Consider the following 23,123-nt stretch of genomic DNA (forward strand, 5'->3'; position numbering starts at 1 on the left):
ATTACCTAGCTGAGTTGTTCAAAAGGGGCCTGTCCTTCTCTTCTATTAAAATCCATGCCTCAGCCACTTCTGCCCATTACGATTCAGACCTACCTCTCTTCTCTCATCCTTTAAAAAATTTCTCACAGGGGCTTCTAATATCAGACCTCCCAGAAGGCCTCCCACGCCAGCCTGGCACCTGAATTATGTTTTAGAAAAACTAACCTTACCTCCTTTCGAACCTGCTGCTTCAACAGAATTGAAATACCTCTCCTGGAAGACTGCCTTCCTACTAGCTATCGCCTCAGCCAGAAGGGTTTCAGAACTTGAGGCACTCATGGCTGTTGAACCCTTCATCATTTTCCATGCAGACAGGGTCTCACTGAGGACTAACCCCTCCTTTATGCCCAAGGTGATATCTGATGTGACCCTCAACCAGACCGTACACCTACTCACCTTTTTACCAACCCTCAAAACAAGGAGGAAATAATTCTACACTCGCTAGATGTGCACAGACAGCTCAGATACTATCTGAACCGTACTAAACCCTTCAGAAAAACAGACCAACTGCTTGTCAACTTTGCCCCAGGGACAGAGGGGAAGCCCATTTCCAAGCAAACCATTTCTAAATGGATATCACACTGTATCTATTTCTGCAACAGACTACATGGGAACCCCCCCCCAAGTCTGTTCGTACCCATTCCACTAGGGCAGCCTCCACTTGCACAGCCTTCCTCTGAGGAGTCCCCACCAGGGACATCTTGGAAGCTGCCACCTGGACCTCTGTCCATACCTTTACAAAGCATTACCACCTACCTCTTTTTTCTAAGTCTAGGGCAGGGTTTGCCTCTGCAGTTCTGCAAGACTTGCTGACCCATGCCTAGGGCTCTAACCTATGCTTCCACCCCTCCCCTAAGCTTTGGGAATCCTCCCACAGGTGATGACTACAACAGTAAAACATGGAGAACATAGTACAATTATGTACACTTACCATAAATGTAGATGTTTGAGTGTATTCACTGTTGCAGTCCGGGTTTCCCACCCTCCATCCCCCTTATATCCTCTTTCCCTAGGGGGACATAAGCTTCCCATGGTGGTTTTTAGCCACCAGGACCACTTTGCCTTATTTCATTGTGCTTCTGACAGGTTAGGGCAAGAAAAACTGATGTAATGACGTTGGCTGCCTTGCTTTGTAGCACTGGCGACCTGATGTCAGACTACAGGCGACTGCAGCCAATGCAGAAAAACATTGACTCTGGTATTTGGGCCGGCCGAGGGCTACCACAGCGAGGTTAACCCACAGGTGATGACTGCAACAGTGAATACACTCGAACATCGACATTTATGGTAAGTGTACACAACTGTACTTTTTCTTTTCCCTGCTTTGATCCCAGCATTGGTGGATGACTGAAGAAAGCTTGTAGGTCTTCTCTCTTCATTGAGGCTTTGCCTAACAAAGAGTTTAAGAAATGTTGCTCATTCTCACCTGGCCTCCAAGCCTTTTTGTCTCCAGACCCTGCTTTGGGTCCCCAAAGATGATTGCCCTTAACCTACGGGAGACATTGTCACTTAAAGTAATTTCCTGACCACTATGCATCAGCCAAACCAGACTGCCCAAGTGGCTGACAGTATACTCTCAGTTTCTTGATAAAAGAAGACAATTATAATATTACTAGGTGTCATTGTTGGAGCAGATAACATTAAGATTGTATCATTAATAGTGAGCGTGTTCAGTGCACAAATGACCTGTATCTTAAGTATCCCTGGAAGTCATGGGAACAAAAACTTTATCATAGTTGCCTCCTTGTCCTTCACATGTTCAGAAATGTGCACTTTGTGTATTGCAGTAGTTGTAGTTTTCGGGGTGATCCATTTTTAACAGCAAAGCTTTATTCTGTTTGATGAGAAACTTGGACTAAATTTCTAGTTTTTTTTTCCCGCTTGGTTAGTGATTACTTTTTCCATGTCATGGAAAACCAGGAACTCCTTAATTTTTGCTTCTTCTTGGTAATTGATATAAAGTCATGAGTGTCATGGAGCAGTTTGGCATTGTCAGAATGACCTGCTCTTTTTTAGCTTCATTTATGCCACCACCCTATCCTTCAGATGGAATGGTTTGTTAATGTCAGCCAATTCTGGTGTTTTCTGAGCTGTTTTTTGAAGTAGTCTTCCAGATTATTTTTAATAGGTGTGCAGACATTGGGATCTGGCAACTAATTGTCTCAACTGTCCAAATTTTTGCAGATTCTGAAGTTGTTCAGCAATTACTTGGTTGCAGTACTGGAATGTTAAGTTAATGCAAGGTTGTTAAGTTAATGCAAGGTCTGTATTCTTTCACCTTTGGCTTTGTTGAAACATCTGTGCTGTTTTGTGACTTGAATCAGAAATGTGGCTACTGACAGCATTAATTATTTTTTTCAAGATGGAAATGGCTCAATTTTATTTTTTCAGACATCGTATGCACAGCTGCTCGCAGCAACTTGTCTCTCCAAGCTTGTTTCTAGAGTGAACCCATTAACGGTGGGCCAGAGGATTGATATCCGTAAGTTGACTCTGCATTATTACAGTTTGTATTCCTGAGTGCTGTTTACTGATTTTGTGTTGCACATTGCAGTTTGCTCTGTGCTTTGTACATCCCCTAATTAAATGTAGTTGCTGCACATGTGCTGATTTTGGAACATCATGAAAAGTTGCTTTACCGTTAACTACACTGAAATCCTCCCTTCTGCAACAGATTTCTCTTTGCTGGTCAGTCATCTGAAATGAACAGATGTGGGTGAGGAAGGAGACAGTAGAAAAGTCAGGTCAGAAACATAGAGAAACAGTTTGTGTGAGAGCTAGAAAGGATGAGGATATAAAAAGGAGTAAAGCAGGTGAAGGTAGATGGGCATGAAAGAACATGCTGACAACAGTTGTAGTAGAGTAGACAGGAAGCAGTGGAGAGCTGTTACGAATGTTATCAAAATTTAGGGTTGAAAAATAGAGCAGCAGATAATGATGGGCAGATGAATACATTGTTGGAGACTGAAACCTAGCCACATGATCAAAGGGCAGGAATGTGGGGATTCAAAGGTAGTAGTTTTTTCAGGTTGAGCATGTGGTATGTAAGGATGGCATTTTGTGTACGAAGCCACTGTGAGGATGTTGAGGATAAAGATGAAAAATATGTAGGGGAGAAAGAGATCTTAAAGATAAGCAAAGCTTATCTTCTTGATTCAGTTTAGAAGGTTGAATGTGGAAGAAAGTTGGTGAGTGGATACAGGATATTGACTACCAGACACAGAAAGCAGAGGCAGTGAAAATGTAAAGAAGCATTAAAAGTCTGGGGGAGGAAAAGGAACACTGGTCCTTCAGGAGCAGACTGGACTATATCCCTTATTAAAGTCTCAATAGGAAAGCAAACTAATTTTTATACTGAACCCAGGTGGGACTAACCTAGCTAGTTGAGAAAAGTGCAAGAAAAGAATTCTAGATATCATATTTGTTAAGGATGACACAGTTACAGACTTTGAAGTGAGGTGCACCCCTTGCCTGCAATGACAGTGTTCTTTTGTGTTACTATAAGGACCCTGTTATAGTTTACACCTAGAGGTGGCCTGATTTAAAGAGGCAAAGTAGTAGTCTCTGTTGTACAGAGCTTACTTGCTGTCTTGACCTTTTACATGCAGGGAGGCTAAGCAGACAGCAGCATTGTAATGGGATAAAATATTCACACATAATCTTTCCTCTTTCCTATATGACTTATACTTTATAAAGGAGTAGAGCATTCATTTTGTCTGCTAAACAGAGTCCATGCTAAGAGCTGCAGTTTGGTACCTACTTACTTAAATCACTTGGGAACTGTGACAGCATCATGAATGTTTTATGTAACCTAATACGTGTGTCAAGTAGATGGCATTTGTATTGTGTGTGACATGTAAATATCGGATGTGACACTTCACAGGAAAACACATTAGTACCGTTTTACTTGTTTGTGCTACATGACTGAAAACAGTGTATAACATTATGCTGTTGTGTTTTAAAGGAGAAGAGCGCACAAATATGCGATGTATTCAGTTTCTACAGGATATGATATCTACTACTTGTTTATTAAAAATCAGCATATGACCGGATGTTTTACAGACAACTACGCTCTTGACATGATAGGCTGCAGTTATGTTAATCAGTAGCTGTCTGAGTTGTGATTTTGAACAAAGTTAAACCGATTTGGTCTGTATAAATGTGCTTGGGAATGTGCAGAAGTAGCACATAGTTGCCCATGAATAGTGCTTGTACACATGTATGAGAACTGCTTGCAAATATTTTCACTTGGAGATGTATCTGTTGTGGCTGATTTAAGAATCAGATGCGTTATACTCTTACATTGTAGATCCCTTGTTAGACTATAGATGAAATACTTTGTATAGTTCTGGCACCCTTGCAGAGACAGAGAAAAATAAATCAAGCTGTTTGAGGGCCTGTGGGAAAGGATACTATGGTAATAATTTCTGTCTAGAGGAAAGAGAGGTTAATTTGGGTATAAAAGTTAATCAGGTGGTAGTGTGTTGGAATAAATTTAAAAAGGAAACAAAGTTTATTTAGTAATTCAGTTTTGTTAACCAGGACGAAGAACTAGTTCAAGGACCATTTTCAGCTGTGACATGGGCCAAAAAGGCAAAAACAACATGGCTGAATGTAGTCTATATACATTGGTAAAACAAATTTAACACATAAGATGTATAGTGTAGTGCAATGAGGAGCAGTCATGTTCTCCCTTACCAGCCTCAGTAAGAAGCTGAGATCCCTCATAAAATCCTCCAGAGCTAGTTACGAAAATAAAATTGCCAAAGATTCCAAAGACAACCACAAGGCATTCTATAGTTATGTCAAGAATCTAAATAGCAATGCTCAGAGCTACAACAGAATGGCATTAAATATACTGATCCCAAGGATATTGCCAATATCCTGGCAGATCGATTTAGTGCCACCTTCACCCCCCTCTCACCCCCTAAAAGGCCTATCTCAATACCAGAAGATTGCCATATTCCAGTAATCATGGCCGCACAGGTAGAAAACGCACTCTCCAAAGCTAAGAATACAGCATCCATGGGACCGGATGACATCCCGGGCTGTGTACTACATGAACTACAAAATGAACTGGCACCTCACCTAAGTGTCATGTTTAATCATAGCCTTACCTCAGGCCTCGTGCCCACTGAGTGGCACACAACTGCAGTTATCCCACTCCACAAGGGGGATCTACCTTGGATCCCAGGAACTACTGTCCCATCAGTCTGACGAGCCTGATCTGCAAGGGCATGGAAAGCATTGTCATGGAACTTATAAACAAAGACATTGGCAACCTTCAAACACTGGACCCTACCCAGTTTGGGTTTGTGAAGGGCGATCTTGTCTCCTGAACTTGATTGACTTCTTCGAATCAGTCTCCAGAGCTGTGGACGAGGGTAAGGCGGTCCCCACAGCCTATCTTGACATCGCCAAGGCCTTCAACACCATCCGCCACTCTGAAATCATAGATAAACTTACTAAGCTGGGCATAAATCCCTACATCATGCGATGGGTTGCCAACTGGCTTACTGACCGAACCCAGACTGGAAAAGTAGCCAACTCCAAATCCAGCTCCAGACAAGTGACAAATGGAGTACCTCAGGTTCAGTCCTGGGACCGCTCTTGTTTGGCATCTACTTCTCTGAAGTACAGGCCAACACTAAGGGTCTCTGGCTAACAAAGTTCGCAGATGACTGCAAACTGGGAGCCATTATTGAATCCCCAAATGATGTGGATATTCTGCAGAAGGGCCTTACAGAAACAGATGCTTGGTGCCAGAGCCATGGGCTCAAGCTTAATGCCAAGACATGTATAGTTATCCCCTTTAGGAAAAAACATGTACCCATGAATTACCACATAGATGGCAGTACACTAAACACTGAAAGTGTGATGAGAGACTTAGGGACACAGGTGGACAGTGGTCTTACCTTTGATAAACACATTGCCACAACTGTCAGGAAATCCTTTTATGTTGCACACCTCATTACTAAGGGCTTTTCATCCAGAAAAAAGGAGGTCATTGTCCCACTGTACTCATCCCACATTAGACCCATTATAGAGTATGGCGCCCCATTTGGTATGTACCTCACAAGACATCTGCAACAGCTGGAAAGGCCGCATAAATACCTCACTAAAAGAATCACAGGCCTAAAGCAGATGCCCTATGCTGACCGTCTAAAAAAAAAAACTCCAGCTATACTCTGTGGCATATCGTCTACTCAGAGGCGATCTCTGCTTAACATACAAGGCCGTGTCAAACCCTGTGCTCTGTTGGACATGCTCCACTTAAAGAAATCCCACTACCTCAGAGCCACACGCTCCAGGGATCTAAACCTTGTCATCACAATGAACAAAACATGCTAGAGGAATAGGGTCCTGACCCAGAGACTCTCCATACTCTGGAATAGACTGCCTATACATGTCAAGCAGAGCGCCTCCTTGGCCCTCTTCAAAAGGAATCTTGACGATTGGATGAGAGGTAGGAAATTACCCCGGGGATCATGTCAGTCTCCCTGCTAGACAGGGGTCCAGGTAAGTAAATATTGTGGGAAGAAATATCCAGGGAATTGTTATGGCTAGGCTTGTATAGGCCCTAGGGCCGATAGCCTAGTACCAACCTATGAATCTATAAACAGTAGTAAGAGACTGGAAATATATACATAGTTGTGTAGCAGTTTTTAAAGCAGCTGCTTAAACAAAAATATGTACATTATGTTCAGAAGTAATCAGAAAACTAATTGGGGCAGTTCTACAAAGCATGGCCCTATATTTCATACACATTGTAGCATGAGAGGCCCTAACAAGAATGGGTTAATCATAAAGCCTGATCTGCATTGGCAAAACATCTGCACTTAACTGTTTGATCAGATTACTTTCTGGTCGTTTGTGAAAGGGTATATGATCTTTAGCTGTGTGTAGCCTATGAGGGAGTGATAGTTTGGCTTCTTAATTCATAATGGGGGTATGTCTGATAAGTACATTTTTTTAATGGGGGACAGTATGCACCACTTATCAGTTCAAAGGTAAGTATTTTCAGTACTAATAAAGCCCTGGCTTCAACCAGAAATCATCTCATCCTTTGTGTTGTTAAGCTGTCATGTTCCTTCCTGTTCGTAGAGTGCTTGAATCTTAGTATATATTTTTTTGAAGTTTGCAATACAGAAATATTTTGAAGAAAATTCATGATGGTAGTTTCAGGACTTTTGGGATATAAAATTAATGAAGATAAAACAAAGTCTGTAGACGTAAATTATGTAGCTACACAAGAATTAATTCATCAATTCCCATGTATATGGGGACATGATACAGTGGAGTATTTAGTAGTATGGATTAAAAAGACTAAGGTTATGGCAGCTAAGGATATGTTGGAAGAGACTAAACAAAAGATAAAACTGAAAACCTGGAGGCTCTTGTTTATGAATATGGATAGTAGGATACATGCATTGAAAATGTTTAGTTCCTTTAGTTGTTTATACAAGTCAGGCATATTTTTATCAAACGGAGCAGAAGTTGCGGACAGTAATTAATAGAGCTGAAGAAATTTATCTGGGAAAAGAAGAGAGCAAGAGTTAAGTGGAATAAGCGGATTGTCCCAGTAGAACAAGGTCATTTAGGATTACTTGATTTGAATGGATATTTTAGAGCTGCACAGTTAGAGCTCATGTACATAACACAAGCAGAAGGTTATAATTCCAAGTGGAAAAGGGTGGTGATGAAGTGGAGAGGTCAAGAAATAAGGAGAGAGTAGGATTTTGGGTACTGATCCTTGAGTGTAATAACACCATATAAGATATTATATTCATAAAATTGCAGAAAGTATTGTAAGATCTAAGCCAACATAGGACTTGAAAAAGAAAATTTTGCCTATAGAGATGACTGTCAGTAAGGCTATAGAAAATGTGTAAGAGGGGTCTGGAATTTACTGGAGAAAACTGGCAAAAGGAGCCAAGGTACTGGGAGCAAATAACAAGAGAGGGAAATGTAACAGAGTGGGATAAGGCCAAGAAGAAGCTTGGCCTGCAGGTTTGAGACTGCCTTCCTTACCAGGGATTGATATCAGATTATAGGCAAAGAAAAGGGGACGGGGAAAGTCCCAAGTGAAAGACTCTTCTTCTTTCGGCTTTTCCTGGTTAGGGGTCGCCACAGTGGATCATCTGTCCGCTCATGATTGGCAGTGGAGTTTTACGGTGTCGAGTTGCCAGCCCGGCACCCAACCTTCCACAGAAGGCGCACACACGCACGCACACACTCATGCCTAGGGCCAATTTAGAGTGTCCAATCCACCTACAGCATGTCTTTGGGATGAGGGAGGAAACCGGAGCAGCCGGAGGAAACCCACACGATCACAGGGAGGACATGCTGACTCCACACAAAAGGCACCCCAGCCAATGATCGAACCGGAGAACCTCTTGCTAACTAAGGGCAAACAAAAAAAACAAACCACACATGCACCTCACTGGCGAGTTCGACAACTAATTTAACGAAGAAACATAAAACCTGTAAGTGTCAAGCGCTTTCATTCTCATAAAATGGAGTGTAATGTAGGACTTCATCAGACATCCTCTTAATGTAAAATGAGTTTGTTAAATACTAAAATTAGCAGTCACATATTCACTGTCAAACAGTAATCCCCTTATTATTTTAAAGGCTTCAATTTGGTTCAAAATAAATTCCAAATTTAATTTTTTTTATTACACAGTCCCGATGTTCTAAATGCATTAAACTTGAAACTGCCAAATCGAGTCAAGCCTCTCAAAGAGAGCTTTTAAATCCCCCCTCTTCTGTTAACACATATATGTTCCAGTACAAAAAGTATATCTTTTAAAAAACTTGACAGCCCTTACTGTGCTTCATTAGTGTGTTCTTCTCGCACTCTCGCATCTTTCGTAATTCTTTCAACCTTTGACTTGTTTTCCCTGTGTGAAATGAATCGCATGGTTGGCATTAAGCGTGATGTACAATATTGTTTTTACTATCACAAATAAAGCTACTAACCTCCCTTACTGACTTACCTGAATATGAATTATACACATAAAGACTGTTGGAAGTAAACTTGTATTGTCTGTATCCAAAACAAGAATAAGCCCCAAAACTTTTGTTATCGTCTTTCCTTTTGTTGAATTATGTTCTTCCCTTCCTGTCAGTATCCTCTTAATGTTTTGGCCCTTCTTTCCACAAGTATAATTCTGTCCTCAATCACACCTGAGATGCTTCTTGTCCCTTTAAAACGTTCCAATGTTTGCTAATTATATATTTTTATTTTTCCACTATCACAAGTAATGTATCAGTACGCTGTCATTTCTTCTTGTCTTTTTCTTATTTACATCATTCCCCACCTTTGTCACTGGTGAATAAACCCCATCCCTACCTTTTGTCATGTCTAACAAAGGCCTTCTGCAGATCCTTTTTCCTTTAAAAAATTTTCCTGCCTTTTCTTTAAGTGAGTCCTTCACCAAATGGTTAATGATTTTTACAATATGCTATAAGTAATGTTCTACCATAGCAGCCATTGGTTCAGTTTTATAACCTTTTGCTGCTTCAATGGGCTGAAAAGGTGGTTTCTCCAAATTCTTCTGAATCTTCAGTATCCCGAATATCACAGGTAACCTGGGATAATTAACAGTGAGAAACTTGAACATTTCTTCATTGAGAATTCCTTTGTAAAACAAAATGTATAATAATCAATATGCCCATGCTCATTTTTACTATCCTTTCAAAAACATTCTGATAAATTGACTCATTCTTAAGCATGGCAAAAATAATTTCCTTATATTGTTCTTGATTCATAACAACCAAACTGCCCCCTTTATTTGCTACTGTAATTCTCAAAGACCTATTTTGCTCTAAAGTTTTTAGTGCATTCAATTCATGATTATTCAATTTGTGAAAAATATTGTTTCTTAAAATGTTAACTTTGTTTAAAAAACTCTTAAAAAAATCCACTTCACACATATCAGCTGAAGTGCTGACAGCAACATCTGATGGTGGGTTAAACAAACTATTTTTATCACACTTTCTTTGTTCATTAAGTCATGTTTGTAAAATTATACTTTTTAATTCAGGTTCCTAATAAAAATGAAATGGCCGCGCTAAAAACTTTAGCATAAAATAGGTCCTTGAGAATTATGGTATTCTGTTATGTCAGTAGAGCACTGGCAATATGTGCCTACTGACATTCTTGGAAAGCCCTTTGGTTCTCTGATTGGTATATCGTAAAGGGTTTCACTCTGAAACAGGCAACATATGATCCTAACAGAAGTATCAGTCAGTCCTTGAATGCCTTTAGTCTAAGTATGGTTTTTGCTTTTTTGTGGATGTGTATGTTCTGGCATCTGGTTCTAATGTAAACCTGTTTCATCCATATCAAGTATGTGCTCAGGCAAGTAATTTTCCTATAAAATGACATAGTCTAGCTCCTCCCTTAAAGCTTCATCAGCATTCTCTACCTCCATTTTCACCTTTTCACCTTTACACTGTGCAGATTTTAAATCTTGGGAACTGTCCATGACATGCTGTAAATATTTGATCATAAGCCACCCCAGAGTCGTAGAGGGATAAAGCCCTGACTACTGGTGAGGTGGCCCCAGATTTGTTAGCTGCTCAGTTGAGTGACAGTGATGGCAGGGAAGATGAGCAGTGGCATGTAGCCAACTCTGCCTGCCACTCCAGTGCTGTGGGAAGGAAGTCTCACAAACACTGAAAGCAAGGCTATTTTAGGGAGGGATGTGCATTTTGTCTCCAAGCTGGTGATGGTAGCTCCTGCCCCACATGTCAAGGAGTGCTTGTGCATGGATGTGATAGCATTGGCAGTTCCTGCTGTGATACAGGTGTGCATTTCACCACCAGAGATGGGGTTAGGGATATAGCAGAAAAAAACCTCTGAATTGCCAGGATACCAGTGAGAGCACAAACACCCCACCCCATGTCTGCTTGGATGATAGCCTCCCTTATTGACTCTTGACCTCAGTGAATCTGAGCTCATTGCCAGAGAACAAATGGGCCCATGTACCAATAGGAGACTCAGTGGTCAGTAGGTAGAAGGAGAAAAAGATACAGGAAAAATAAATTCTTGATCATAATTATCATCTGTCTATTCTCTCAGAGCTTCAGAAAGACTTCTTGCCTTAGTCAGTATGGCTAGAAGATATGAAAGAGACACCTTTTGATCTGGTCTCTCAACCAAGTCATGAGTGATTTTTCATTTCTTTTTAATATGACTTGTTTTTGGTTATGTGCTTTCATAGTTGCTGATCATTTCAGTGCTTCATGTTGATATTGTTGAGCGAGAAAGACCTGGAACATATGTGATAGTCAGTTTTTCTTATTACTTTAAATATATTCTTTTTCTTATAATAGCTCCCTTGTACCCTTTTCTTCTGTTTCTTCTTCTCAAAGCGTCTCTTTTCTTGTACTCTTTGAATACTTTTTAATACTGTTGTTGGTAGTCTTTTCCTTTAACTCATTAACTTTCTCACTTAAAAAAAATCCTTCCTATGCTATTTATATGGATCCCTTCAAAACATCGAACCATCACAATATCGAATCCGACTTCACCGAATCTTCACGACATTGAACTCCCGGAACAACAAAAAATAACCCCGGGCAAACTACCAATTGACTGTCTGGACAAAACAACAAACAGAAAACAAGAAAACCATCCAAGTGGCCCCCCAGCCAAATATACCAACTCCAAGATTGCACTACAGTGGAGAAAGGGCAAGGTTCGCAATGGTGGTCAAGTGGTTCTTTTCCTGGGGTTGTTTTTCATTGTTCCTGGAATTCGATATAGTGAAGATTCGTCGGAGTCATCTTGGTGAAGTCTGATTCGATATTCTGGTAATTCAATGTTTTGAAGGGGACCCATTTATATGTAGCTTTAGACATATAATTACTTTTCCTTTCCTTTTTGTGGTATCTTTGTACAATTTATCAGTAAAATGTCAGATAAATCTTCAATTTTTAAAAAGTGTTTTTTCTGTAGGTACAAGATCCCAAACTCTGATGCCAGCAAGGAATGTGTCTATTGTTTACAGCTGGCACACTTGGATGTAGACTGTGATATTTGCTCAGGATTTAATTCTCGGGCCCTTATTGACAGGAAGACCAAACTTATTCTTAGGGGCCTTCTTCCTTCCAAATCTTCTCCTTCGGTTGCTGGGGCTTAAACCCCTAAGAAGCCAGACAAAAAGAGTGACTCTCTTTCCAAGGACAAAAAGGCATGTAAAAGGTCTCCTGATTGCCCTTCCACCTTGACCTCAGCTCCCTCATCAGAGGCCCCAGCAAAAATTTTAAAAAAGCTGGATCCATCCTTACCGAATCCAATGCTAGAGGGAAATATCTCCTCCGATCCATACTCCCCCTTTGACATTGCAGCCTATTTGTTCCAAGACCCCTTTTACGACCTTGTCTCTTTGATCCTCCAGGAGCTTGTCCAAAGCAGTTGTGGATAGGATGATGAGAAAGTTCCTGTGTATGCAGATACAAATGGGAGTACTTTGGGCCCCAAACCCCTCTGGTCTTGAGACCCTACATCGAACCATATCACCATTGATTTCTCCTTCTCAGATCCATCCCTCAGGTTTGGAACTGTCGGACCCGAAACCCTTGGGGCCATCTTCCTGAAATTCAAAAATTCTGGTTTCTTCGACTTTGATGGCCTCTCTGAGTTGACTGCACTGAGCATCTTGCAGCTGAAAGATTCTTGGAGTGTGTTGGTGCCATCTCTGGGGAGTTGTAGCCGACTTCAAAGCTTTTGGAGTCCTCTTTTCCCCTGGAGCCTCAACTTTAGCTCGGGTCCAACTCCTCTTTTGCATGGGGTGCTTACGGGGTGGCAGAGGCCAACGAACCGAGAGGGTCTGATGTCATATATTTTGGTTTCTACTTCTTCTAGGTGCTCCACTTTCAAGGTAGTGGACAGAGTCTTCCCTATGCCTGGAGAACAGGTGCCCTTGCCCTTTTCAGGTCAGAAATCTTATTTTCATTCTGTTTTGTGTCTTGAGCCATCATACCATCTACTGGGACAGCCAGTCTGATCTGGCCTCCAACTAACCCATCATGGTATCATTATCTCATCCATTACCTTCCCAGCGCATCCCAACCTTGAATATACTTAAGAAGAGAACAAACAAAAGGATTCTCCACAGGAATCTCTCACTGAGGACTCTGATTTTAATGAGAGGGAGGGGTCCCCCAGATCTCTGCCTGATTATGTCTCCTTTGGAGACATCTTTTAGATGTTCATCGTGTTACCCTGCTGCAGTCATCACACTTGGGTTATCCTGCCGTCAGGCGGTCCCGCAGTCGGCCAGAATTCCAAAGTCTTGGTCCGGCGTCGGTTGCTGTCGCTTCTTCCCTGACGTCAGAGCGCCAGGGGTATATCCGAGGCATCTGACGCCATTTTCTTCAGTCTTTTTTGCCGCGCGGTGCCCGAAGCAGAAGCAGTTCGCAAGTGCCGGTCGGCTGACACCTGAGATTTTCGAATCGAGTTTCAGTCCGAAGTCATCAAAGCTAAGTACCCCGTTGGGGAACCTTTTCTTGCCTCAGTCCGATGTCAGAAAAAGTTAACAATTGCATTTCTTGTCGGAAGCAAATACCTCATAAGGACTTTCATTCTTTTTGTATACCTTGCCTAGGCCCAGACCACGACGTCACTGGTTGTCGGTTTTGTGCTAGGTTCAATAAGCGAACTATAAAGCGTCGCTTTGATTTCGCACGACACTACTTCGGCAGAAAATTTAATTACACTATGCCGTCAGAGCAACCGACTACCGGCGTGCATAAAAAACGCAAGGTTAAGGACAGGCAGCCTAGACCCAAGCCAGACTCCGAGGCCTCGGCTGGCCTGGTCGCCGGTTCTCCGGTTTTCAGTGAGGGGCCTACGCAGCCCCTGGCTACCGCTGAATTGGATCCCCAGACTGCTTTGGATCCCCCAGCAGAGAGTTCTAGGCCGACGCAGCCTTTTTCCTTAGGCCCTACTGACGACATTGCAGTAGGGGAAGCCGGTGCTGGAGAAACACCTTCGGTTTCTGAAGGTGTCTTCAGACCGACTACCCTCACCATAAAATCTTATGCTAAGCTTAAGACTCCTCTAAAACCAAAAAAGCCTACACTTCAGTCTCCAGGCCAAGGTCCTATGCCTAAGAAACAGATGCTTAAAATGGCTGAAGATTTGATTTCTTTGATCAGGGGTTCCCAACCCCCCCCCCCCCCCCCCGACAAAAGGCCTAGACAAGAGGAGGATTATGCCTCCTCTGATCAGGTGTCTGTTTCCTCAGGCTCCTCTGAGGAACAGGATTACTCCTTCCCCCCTTATGAAGATTCTGATGCTGAAGACTCCATTCCCTCAGCTTCTCCCCCCGAAGATTACTCCTTTGGGGAAACCTTACACACCATGAGGGAACATTTCCACTGGGAAGGTCAGGACTACTCTGACTCAAAGAAAAGGCTCTGAGAGTTTCTTTTACTCCCCCAGCACAGACCACTTGCTATCCCCCCAGTTTTGGACATAGTGCATGATGTCTTCTTAGAATCTAGTCTAAATCCAGATTCTCTGCCTCCTGCTCCAGCCAAACCAGATAGATACTATAGAGTGCCTGACTCTCACAAATTCCTTTACAAAAGCCCTGCTGCTGATCCAGAGACAATCTCCCAGGGTCCCAAAGGGGCCAAGGCTTCTATGGCTAAAAATCCTGTACCCTCAGAAAGGGACTCCAGAGCACTAGATAGGTGGGGGAAGAAGGTTTACACCTCAACTACTCTAGCTATGAGAGCACTAAATTGTCAATTTCACATGCTTAAATACCAGCAATTCCTAATGTCTCAAATAAAACAAAAGATGGGCACGCACCCTCAACAGTCTGAATTCAAGGAAATGCAAGATCTGTTGCATGCAGCTGAACAGGTGGGCAAGCATACTTTACAATGTGGTTTTGATGCCTTGGAAGCTTCCTCTAGAGCAGCTGTTACTGGAAATGTTATACGTAGGCATGCTTGGTTAAAGGAACAATCTCTGCCTGATCATGTTAAAGCAAAGTTACTGGATGCACCCTTACAGCAGGATGTTTTATTTGGTGTTAAAGCAGAGAAGGTTTTAAAGAAAATGGAGGATAAGGCAAAATCTATGCAGACAGTCAAAGATTTCTTACAGGTACAGCCCCCACACTTCAGCAGAAACTGGCCAACAAAAAATTGGGCCTTTCCAGCTTCTGACAAACCACAGAGGGGTAAATACAGGCACCCAAGGGGCAAGAGGACAAGCACAAATCCCTTACAAACCTCGCCAATGGGGCACTACAACACAGAAGGGAGGAGAAGACCGGTCCCAAACCACTAGAAGGCAAACACAATGACAAAACTCAAACTGCCAAGCAAAACCCTCTTGGCAGCTCCCTTGGGAGGAAAATTTGCACTTTTTGCAGACAACTGGCGCATCATCATAAAGGACAAATGGGTCCTAGACATTATCTCACACGGATACAGATTCCATTTCCACACCTTGCCAAGGTTAAAAGGAATGCCAAACCTGCCACAAAATCAATGGGCAGAGGCACAAAAACAAATTACAGCTCTCATGGACATGAGAGCCATTCAACTGGTACCTACACAGGAGCAAGGCCAAGGATTTTACTCAAGGCTCTTTCTAGTCCCCAGAAAGGACAATGCTTAGAGACCCATTCTGGACCTTTCAATTTTAAACACCTTCTTGCAAGTACCCAAATTCAAGATGCTAACATTACAGCAGCTTCTTCCCATGTTGGGCAAGAAAGCTTGGCTAGTAACGTTGGACCTCGAGGAGGCATACCTGCATGTCCCTATCAGACAAAATTGCAGAAGATACCTCTGTTTCATTGCAGTTCAATCCATTACCAATTCTCTGCATTGCCCTTTGGCTTATCTACTGCGCCCAGGGTCTTCACAAAATGCTTGGCACCAGTAATTGCATACTGCAGACAGAGAGGAATTCAAATATACCCATACCTGGACGACTGTCTCATCCAAGCAGAAAGCAAGGACATTCTCTTACAACACCTGGCTTTTGTACAACATCTTCTAAGTTGCCTAGGGTACACAGCAAATGAAAAGAAATCAAAACTAGTGCCCTCACAAAATATGACATTCCTGGGTGCCAGCTTGAATACAACGGCCCAGATGGCTTATCTGACGCCAGACAAACAATTGCAATTAACTCAATACTTCAGAACAATGCCAACAAAGATCCAACTCCCTGCAAGAAAAATTCTGCAGGCCTTGGGCTTCATGGCATCTTGCATACTACTAATACCATTTGCAAAACTGCATATGAGGAAATTACAATGGTACCTAAAAAGCGTATGGACTCAACACAGCCACAGCTTGGAAACAATGATAAATCTCATTCCCTGCCTTCAACAGGAGTTTCTATGGTAGTCACAGGCTTGTCACCTCAATAAGGGTCAGCCTTTCACCCTACTCCAGCCAGGCAAACTATGACAACAGATGCATCTGACTATGCCTGGGAGGCACACACGGCAGGACGGTGCGTTCAAGGCTTATGGACAGCAGATCAAAGGAATCTGCACATCAATCAAAAAGAAATGCTAGCTGTACAAAATGCTCTGACAGCCTTCAAGGACCTCTTACATCCAGGACAGCTTATCATAAGGATAGACAACACCACAGTAATGTGGTACATAAACAAACAAGGGGGTACACACTCCTACCCTCTATGCAGGCAAGCAATGACCTTGTGGAACACAGCACTGGCTTACCAAGTTCATTACAAGCTCAATTCCTGCCAGGAAAAAAGAACACATTGGCAGATGACCTAAGCAGAAACATCATGGATCCCCACGAGTGGAAACTGGATCCACAAGTATTCGCAATGATAACTCAAAATCAAGACATAGACCTGTTTGCCAGCCCTCAAAACTATCAGCTAACAAAGTTTTGCAGAAGGACTTTTCACCATCAAGCTTGGAAAGTGGACGCACTCTCATTCAGTTGGAAAATGCTAACAGTATATGCCTTTCCTCCACTACCCCTTCTCACAAAGGTACTACTGAAAGTCAGGATGGAGAGACCCCGAATAATACTCAGTGCCCCAGACTGGCCACACCAGCACTGGTACCCACTATTAAGGAATATGGCCCAGGGCCCACCATGGATTCTCCCGCAAATTACCCACCTGCTCACACAACAAGACAATCAGATTCTACACAGCCAGCTCAAAACCTTAAACTTGGCTGCATGGCAAATCACCTAAGCAACCAGCCAGCTCCTCTCTCACAAGCTGTTATGGAAGTTATTCTGGAGGCCAGGAGGCCCAGCACCAGGAAAGCCTACTCAGACAAATGGAAAAGGTTTTGCGCCTGGAACCAAGCTAAAGGCCAAAATACCCTTCAGCCTGACATACCTCAGATTCTGCAATATCTAACTGAGATGTTACACAAAGGGCTTTCTTTTTCATCTATTAAAATCCACGCCTCAGCCATTTCTGCTCACTACAACACGGATCCTCCCTTATTTTCACATCCACTCTTAAGGCAGTTTCTCAGAGGGGCCAAGAACATTAGGCCTCCCAGGAGAGCACCAACACCTGCTTGGGACCTCAACTTTGTTCTGGAAAAACTCACGCTACCTCCTTTTGAGCCAGCTTTCTCAGCTGACTTAAAGTTTATATCATGGAAGACTGCCCTGCTGCTAGCAATCACTTCAGCTAGAAGAGTTTCAGAACTTCAGGTACTAATGGCAGTAGAGCCTTTCCTCATTTTTCATCAAGACAGAGTTTCTCTACGAACTAACCCCTCCTTTATGCCTAAGGTGGTATCCAGTGTGGCTCTAAATCAAACCATCCATTTACCCACCTTCTTTCCAAATCCACAGAACAAAGGAGAAAGACTCCTGCATTTCTTGGACATTCACAGGCAGCTACGTTACTACTTGGATAAAACTAAGATTTTCAGAAAAACTGACCAGCTTTTTGTATCTTATGCTACAGCATCACAAGGAAAGGCTATCTCAAAACAAATCATTTCCAAATGGATAGGACATTGCATACGTTTTTGCTACACCCACCATGGAAAACCAGTTCCTGCTACCATAAGGCCCTATTCTACCAGGGCAGCAGCTACATCTACAGCCTTCCTCAGGGGGGTGCCAACCAAGGATATTCTGGAAGCTGCAACTTGGAGTTCAGTACACACCTTCACCAAACATTACCACTTACCACTTTACTCTAAGACTAGAGCTGACTTCGCCACTGCAGTTCTGCAGGGCCTTCTAGCCTCCTGTAACCCTGTTTGACTCCATCTCCCATCCTTAGCTTTGGGATTCCACCCAAGTGTGATGACTGCAGCAGGGTAACACGATGAACATAGTACAGTTTTGTACCTACCATAAATGTAGATGTTCGAGTATATACCCTGCTGCAGTCCAGGTTACCCTCCCTCCATCCCCTCTGAACTAGCTGAACTTATCTCTACCACTATTCTATACTTCCTCTGTGGTGTATTTGCTTGTGCCTAAGGGTTTTGTTTTATTGTTTCCATATAGCTTTATGTATATGTGTGTGTGTGTATGTATATATATATATATATATTTTTTTTTTTTGCCTACCTATTAGGGCACCTGACATCTGGGGCAAGAAAAACTGAAGAAAATGGCGTCGGATGCCACTGATATACCCCTGGCGCTCTGACGTCAGGGAAGAAGTGACAGCAAGCGACAGCAACCGACACCGGACCAAGACTTTGGAATTCTGGCTGACTGCGGGAACGCCTGACGGCAGGATAACCCAAGTGTGATGACTGCAGCAGGGTATACACTCGAACATCTACATTTATGGTAGGTACAAAACTGTACTTTCCTTAAACAGTGAGGTGGTTGGTCTTCTGATAACCCCTCCCAAGAGGAATGAGTGTCTCTGGAGGCTTTCTGTTCTGGCCTATCTACCTCCTGGGTAACTCCTTCAACCGATGAGCTTGTTGATCTGGTCACGCAGCAGGTGTGGAAGGAACTGGACACCATTAAGCCAATTCCTAAGAGATCAGACAAAATCCTTGCACCTCCAAAAGACCATCTTCACTGGAGTAAGCGTGTGCCAGTTGATGCCATGGTTTTTATCGCAGCCACAAGAAAGGAACTAGCAGAAGAGAGTTACTCTGTTCACCCTCCTAATAGGGAGTATAGGGCAATGGGCAGGTTCGGGAAATGTGTCTGTGCTTCAGCAGCCTTTGAATGTTAAGTTGTCAATCTCGCCTTCATTCTTGCTGGATGGGTTCGGAGCCGATCCTCGGCTCCGACTCGGCACTAGCTTTAGCTCGAGAACTCCTTTTACCAGCTCGAGGCAACCCTATATCCCATGATGCAAGGCGGAACTACCTTAGATCTCGTTTGCCGCTTAGCGAAAGAGGTCTCCTTTGCCAGCTGAGGTAAGTTTTTCTTGTTAAATAAGAAAAAAGTTAGTTAGGGGTTTAATTTCCCTTCAGTGTCAGGTTAGCCTGTATTTAGTACAGCCCACCCTATTCCCTTCCTTTTTTAAACTTTAATATAGTTTTTTCAGTGAAAGTTTTAGTCAGGCCTAGTTCCCCAAGTTATTCCCTTCCTGTGTGTCTGTGTAGGGATTAAGTTGTGTGTTTGTGGGGACTGTGTGTGTATATCCTGTTAGGATGTCTAAGGAAGGCAAGGTCTCAGGCTTCAGAAGTGTGACCAGTGCTGTCAGAAAATGTCCCTGACAGGCGGTCACACTTCTTGTGTATTGCCTGGGGCCTTTGCACCTGCAGGACTCCTGTGCGTTGTGTCATGCCTTTAGCCAGCGAGTCCTGCAGGAAAGGAGGAACAAACTGATCCTCCGAGGTTTGTTGAAACCTGAAGGTTCTCCTCCTAAGCAAGGGCAGGAAAACCTCTTAAGCCACCGAAGGCTCAGGCTACAGTGTCTAAGCCTCCGGTGGCTCGGCGATATCGGCTCGGCTGGAACCGATGCTTCTTCTGCCAGAGTAGTGGGTTCGGTGCGGCCGGCTCCGATACCCTGACTACTGTTGCCTTGTCGGCTCGGCTGGAGCCGACACTTTATCCAGCATCGGGCGAGATCCTCGGCTCCATCTGCTCCCCGCAAGAGATCGGTCCCCTAAGTATCCACTCGGCTCGGGTCTCCTCTTTTGTCGGGCGGAGCCATCGATCTTCGAGATCTTCCAGGCTGTCTGACCACGATTTGGAGGTGGTAAGCAGGCTGTTGAAGTCTCAGGCACTGGCCCAAATGCTCCATAGCCCGTCTCAACAGACTTGACTACAGCTCCAATTCTTGAGATTCCTCCTCCGACTCCACACCAGAGTTCGGGCGGAGCTTCTTGGGACAGCGACTGTTTGATGCGAGCCGATACATCCTTCGGCTCCGTCATCCTCGGCTCCCTCCTCCTTGAGACTTTCCTTGGAGGATCCGGTGTCGGGTTTCCACTGTCGGCTCGAGGGGGCTAGTGGCATCGGACCCTTGTCCCCGCTCTCCCTCTCGGGCTTAGCTGGCGCCGACATCTGCCTCGGAGCCTTCTCTCTCCTTGGAGCCGACCATTCCTGTTTCTTGGGCCGGGTGTGTTCAGGTCTCCCGGGGGAGCCTTTGAGGTGATGAGGAGTGTCCTGGCCTCTGAGCCTGGTCAGCGGTCTATCCCTCTAGCTCCTCCCTCATCAGTGCCTGCAGAAGCCTCTTGCCAGCCTCTTGCTCTCAGGCCCAGGGATCCATGCCCCAGGTTTCCCCACTGGGAATTTCCTCCTCTTCGAGGTTTCTCCTGACCCTGCAGGTGAACCCCTCGGAAGAGGGCGTAAGGAAACACACAGACTCCCCTGAGTCTACTACATCTGATACCGACTTAGATGAGTCGGAGGGTTCCCCACGGTCCCCTCTGAGGATGTCTCATTTTCAGACATCCTTGAGCTCCTCAAACAGAGGGATTGGCCTCCATTGACCCCTCCGAGGATGAGTGGTATACCTGGAGGCTTTGGATCCCGACCCTCCACCTCCTGGGTGTCTCCGCCTTCGACCCACTCATGCAGGTAGTGGCTCGAGGCGTGGGAGCTCCAGATTCTGTGGAACCTGTCCCCAGGAGACCATCCAAATTCATCACGGCCCCTTGGACAAACAGTTCCTGTCCAAAGGTGTCTCTGTGGATGCTATGGTGGTGGCGGCCACTAAGAAGGAACTGGCGGATCCTTCAGTACCTGTCCATCCTCCTAATAAGGATTCTAGGACCATGGACAGGTATGGAAAGCGGATGTTTTCTTCAGCGACCTTTGCAATGCGTTAGCTGAATTACCTTTGTCACTTCACCAGGCTTCAGCGAGATATTCTCAAGGAACTGGGAAGTAGTCCAGGATCCTTCAGCTGCTGGGGCTCAGGAAAAGATTGCCTCTCAGCTAGCTATCCTGAATTCGATATCTAACTCCTCCATGCGGCTCATATCTTATGCAGCCGATGGAGCGAGCAGAACGCAGGCACAGGTGTTGCTCTTAGGCGCCAAGCCTGGATGCGGCTGTGTAATTTTCGGACCCCTTTAAGGCGTCCTTCACCAACACCCCTTTGACGGTCGGCTTTGTTCGGACCTCAGGTGAAGGATACTTTGACCAGATGTGAACAAGGCGGTAAAACTCTTTCTGCCGTTGGTCCAGTTTTCCACTCCTTCTAGACCATATCCCAAGGGTCAGAAGGGGAAGATGTAAAGCCCAAGGAGCTACACGGACACCGTGGTCAGTTTACCCCTAGAGGCAGAGGGGTAACAATAATAGGCGCCCTAGAGGCAGGGGGTCCTCAGAACCAGGGCAACAGGGAGCCTCTTCCTGAGAAGCCCTTTCAGCATCCCTGAGGTGTTGCCCGACTGTCCACCCTTGGAGGCAGTCGGGAAGGATTTCGCTGTACCCAGTAGCCTGGCAATCCCTATCACAAGAGAAGTGGGTACAGTCGATTATATCCGAGGGTTACAAAATCCCTTTGAAGGTTTCCTACCTCTACAATCCCTTCCAGACATCTCACCCGGTCAAAGGGATTTGGCAAAACAGGAAGTTTTAAAACTCCTGGGAAAAAGAGCCATCCAAACAGTGCCGGCAGACCAAGTAGGATCGGCTTCTACTCAAGATTCTTTTGGTCCCCAAAAGGACGGAGATTGGAGACCAATACTAGACCTAAGCAGACTAAACAAGTCTGTCAAAAGGCAAGATTCGGATGGTCGCTGCAATCCATTCTGCCCTTTCTGGGCAAGGACAACTGGATGTGCTCGATAGACCTTCAGGATGCGACTATCACATAAAGATTCACAGGCGGCTCCAGAAGGTTTCTCCGCTTTCGGCTGGGAGCCAGTCATTACCAATTCAGAGCACTGCCCTTTGGCCTCACTTCAGCCCCAGAGTGTTCACCAAATGCATGGCGGTGGTCACAGCTCACCTGAGGCGTCGAGGATTCCAAGTGTTTCCTTATTTGGACGACTGGCTCCTCTCCGCCACCTCAGGGATCAGCTTCTTGGTCCAGAGATTACACCTTACAGCTTTGCAGAGTCTAGGAATTTCGTGAATTTGAAAAATCCTCTCTGCTGCCTTGCCAATCTATCACCTTTATAGGCGCAGAGTTAAATACCGTCAAAATGTTAGCCAGACTAACAAATCAAAGGATTCTGGACATCCAGAAATTTGTTCAGCTTCTGTTACAAAGCAACAAGGTCAAAGCCAGGTTTGTCTTGAAGGTTCTAGGCCTAATGGCTGCAGCCATTGTTCTTCTTCCACTAGCTCGCTTCCACATGTCTCCTGCAGTGGATGTTGTTCACGCGATCTGCCCATGAGACCACGAGATCTTAGTGACACAGTCTTGCAGGGCTCATCTACGATGGTGGGTATCTTCCCTCTTCTTCAGCAGGGCCGACCATTTGTTCCCCCTCCTCCAGTTGCCACAGTCACCACGGATGCCTCTCTGATCGGGTGGGGGCATTATCAGGGCAGGATGGTCCACGGGCGTGGCAACCCATAGAATACCACCTGCACATAAATGTCCTGGAGATGAGAGCAGTGCTTTTAACGTTGCAAGCCCTCGGCGACTTTCTTCCCACAGGGACTATTGCAGTACAGACGGACAACATGTCCGTGGTCTG

The 23,123-nt window shown here is 44.4% G+C and overlaps 1 protein-coding gene across 1 annotated transcript in view; it reads left to right on the plus strand.

Moving 5' to 3' along the window:
- RANBP17 (RAN binding protein 17) overlaps window positions 1-23,123 on the plus strand; it is a 4,607,784-nt gene that overhangs the window by 328,837 nt on the left and 4,255,824 nt on the right. Inside the window, exon 3 of the mRNA XM_044069092.1 lies at window positions 2,431-2,521. Coding sequence (XP_043925027.1) covers window positions 2,431-2,521 — 91 coding nt within the window. The remainder of the gene's footprint in view (window positions 1-2,430; window positions 2,522-23,123) is intronic.

This window comes from Protopterus annectens, chromosome 4.part0, assembly GCF_019279795.1.
Source record: "Protopterus annectens isolate FY-2018-M chromosome 4.part0, PAN1.0, whole genome shotgun sequence".
Lineage (NCBI taxonomy): Eukaryota > Metazoa > Chordata > Ceratodontiformes > Protopteridae > Protopterus > Protopterus annectens.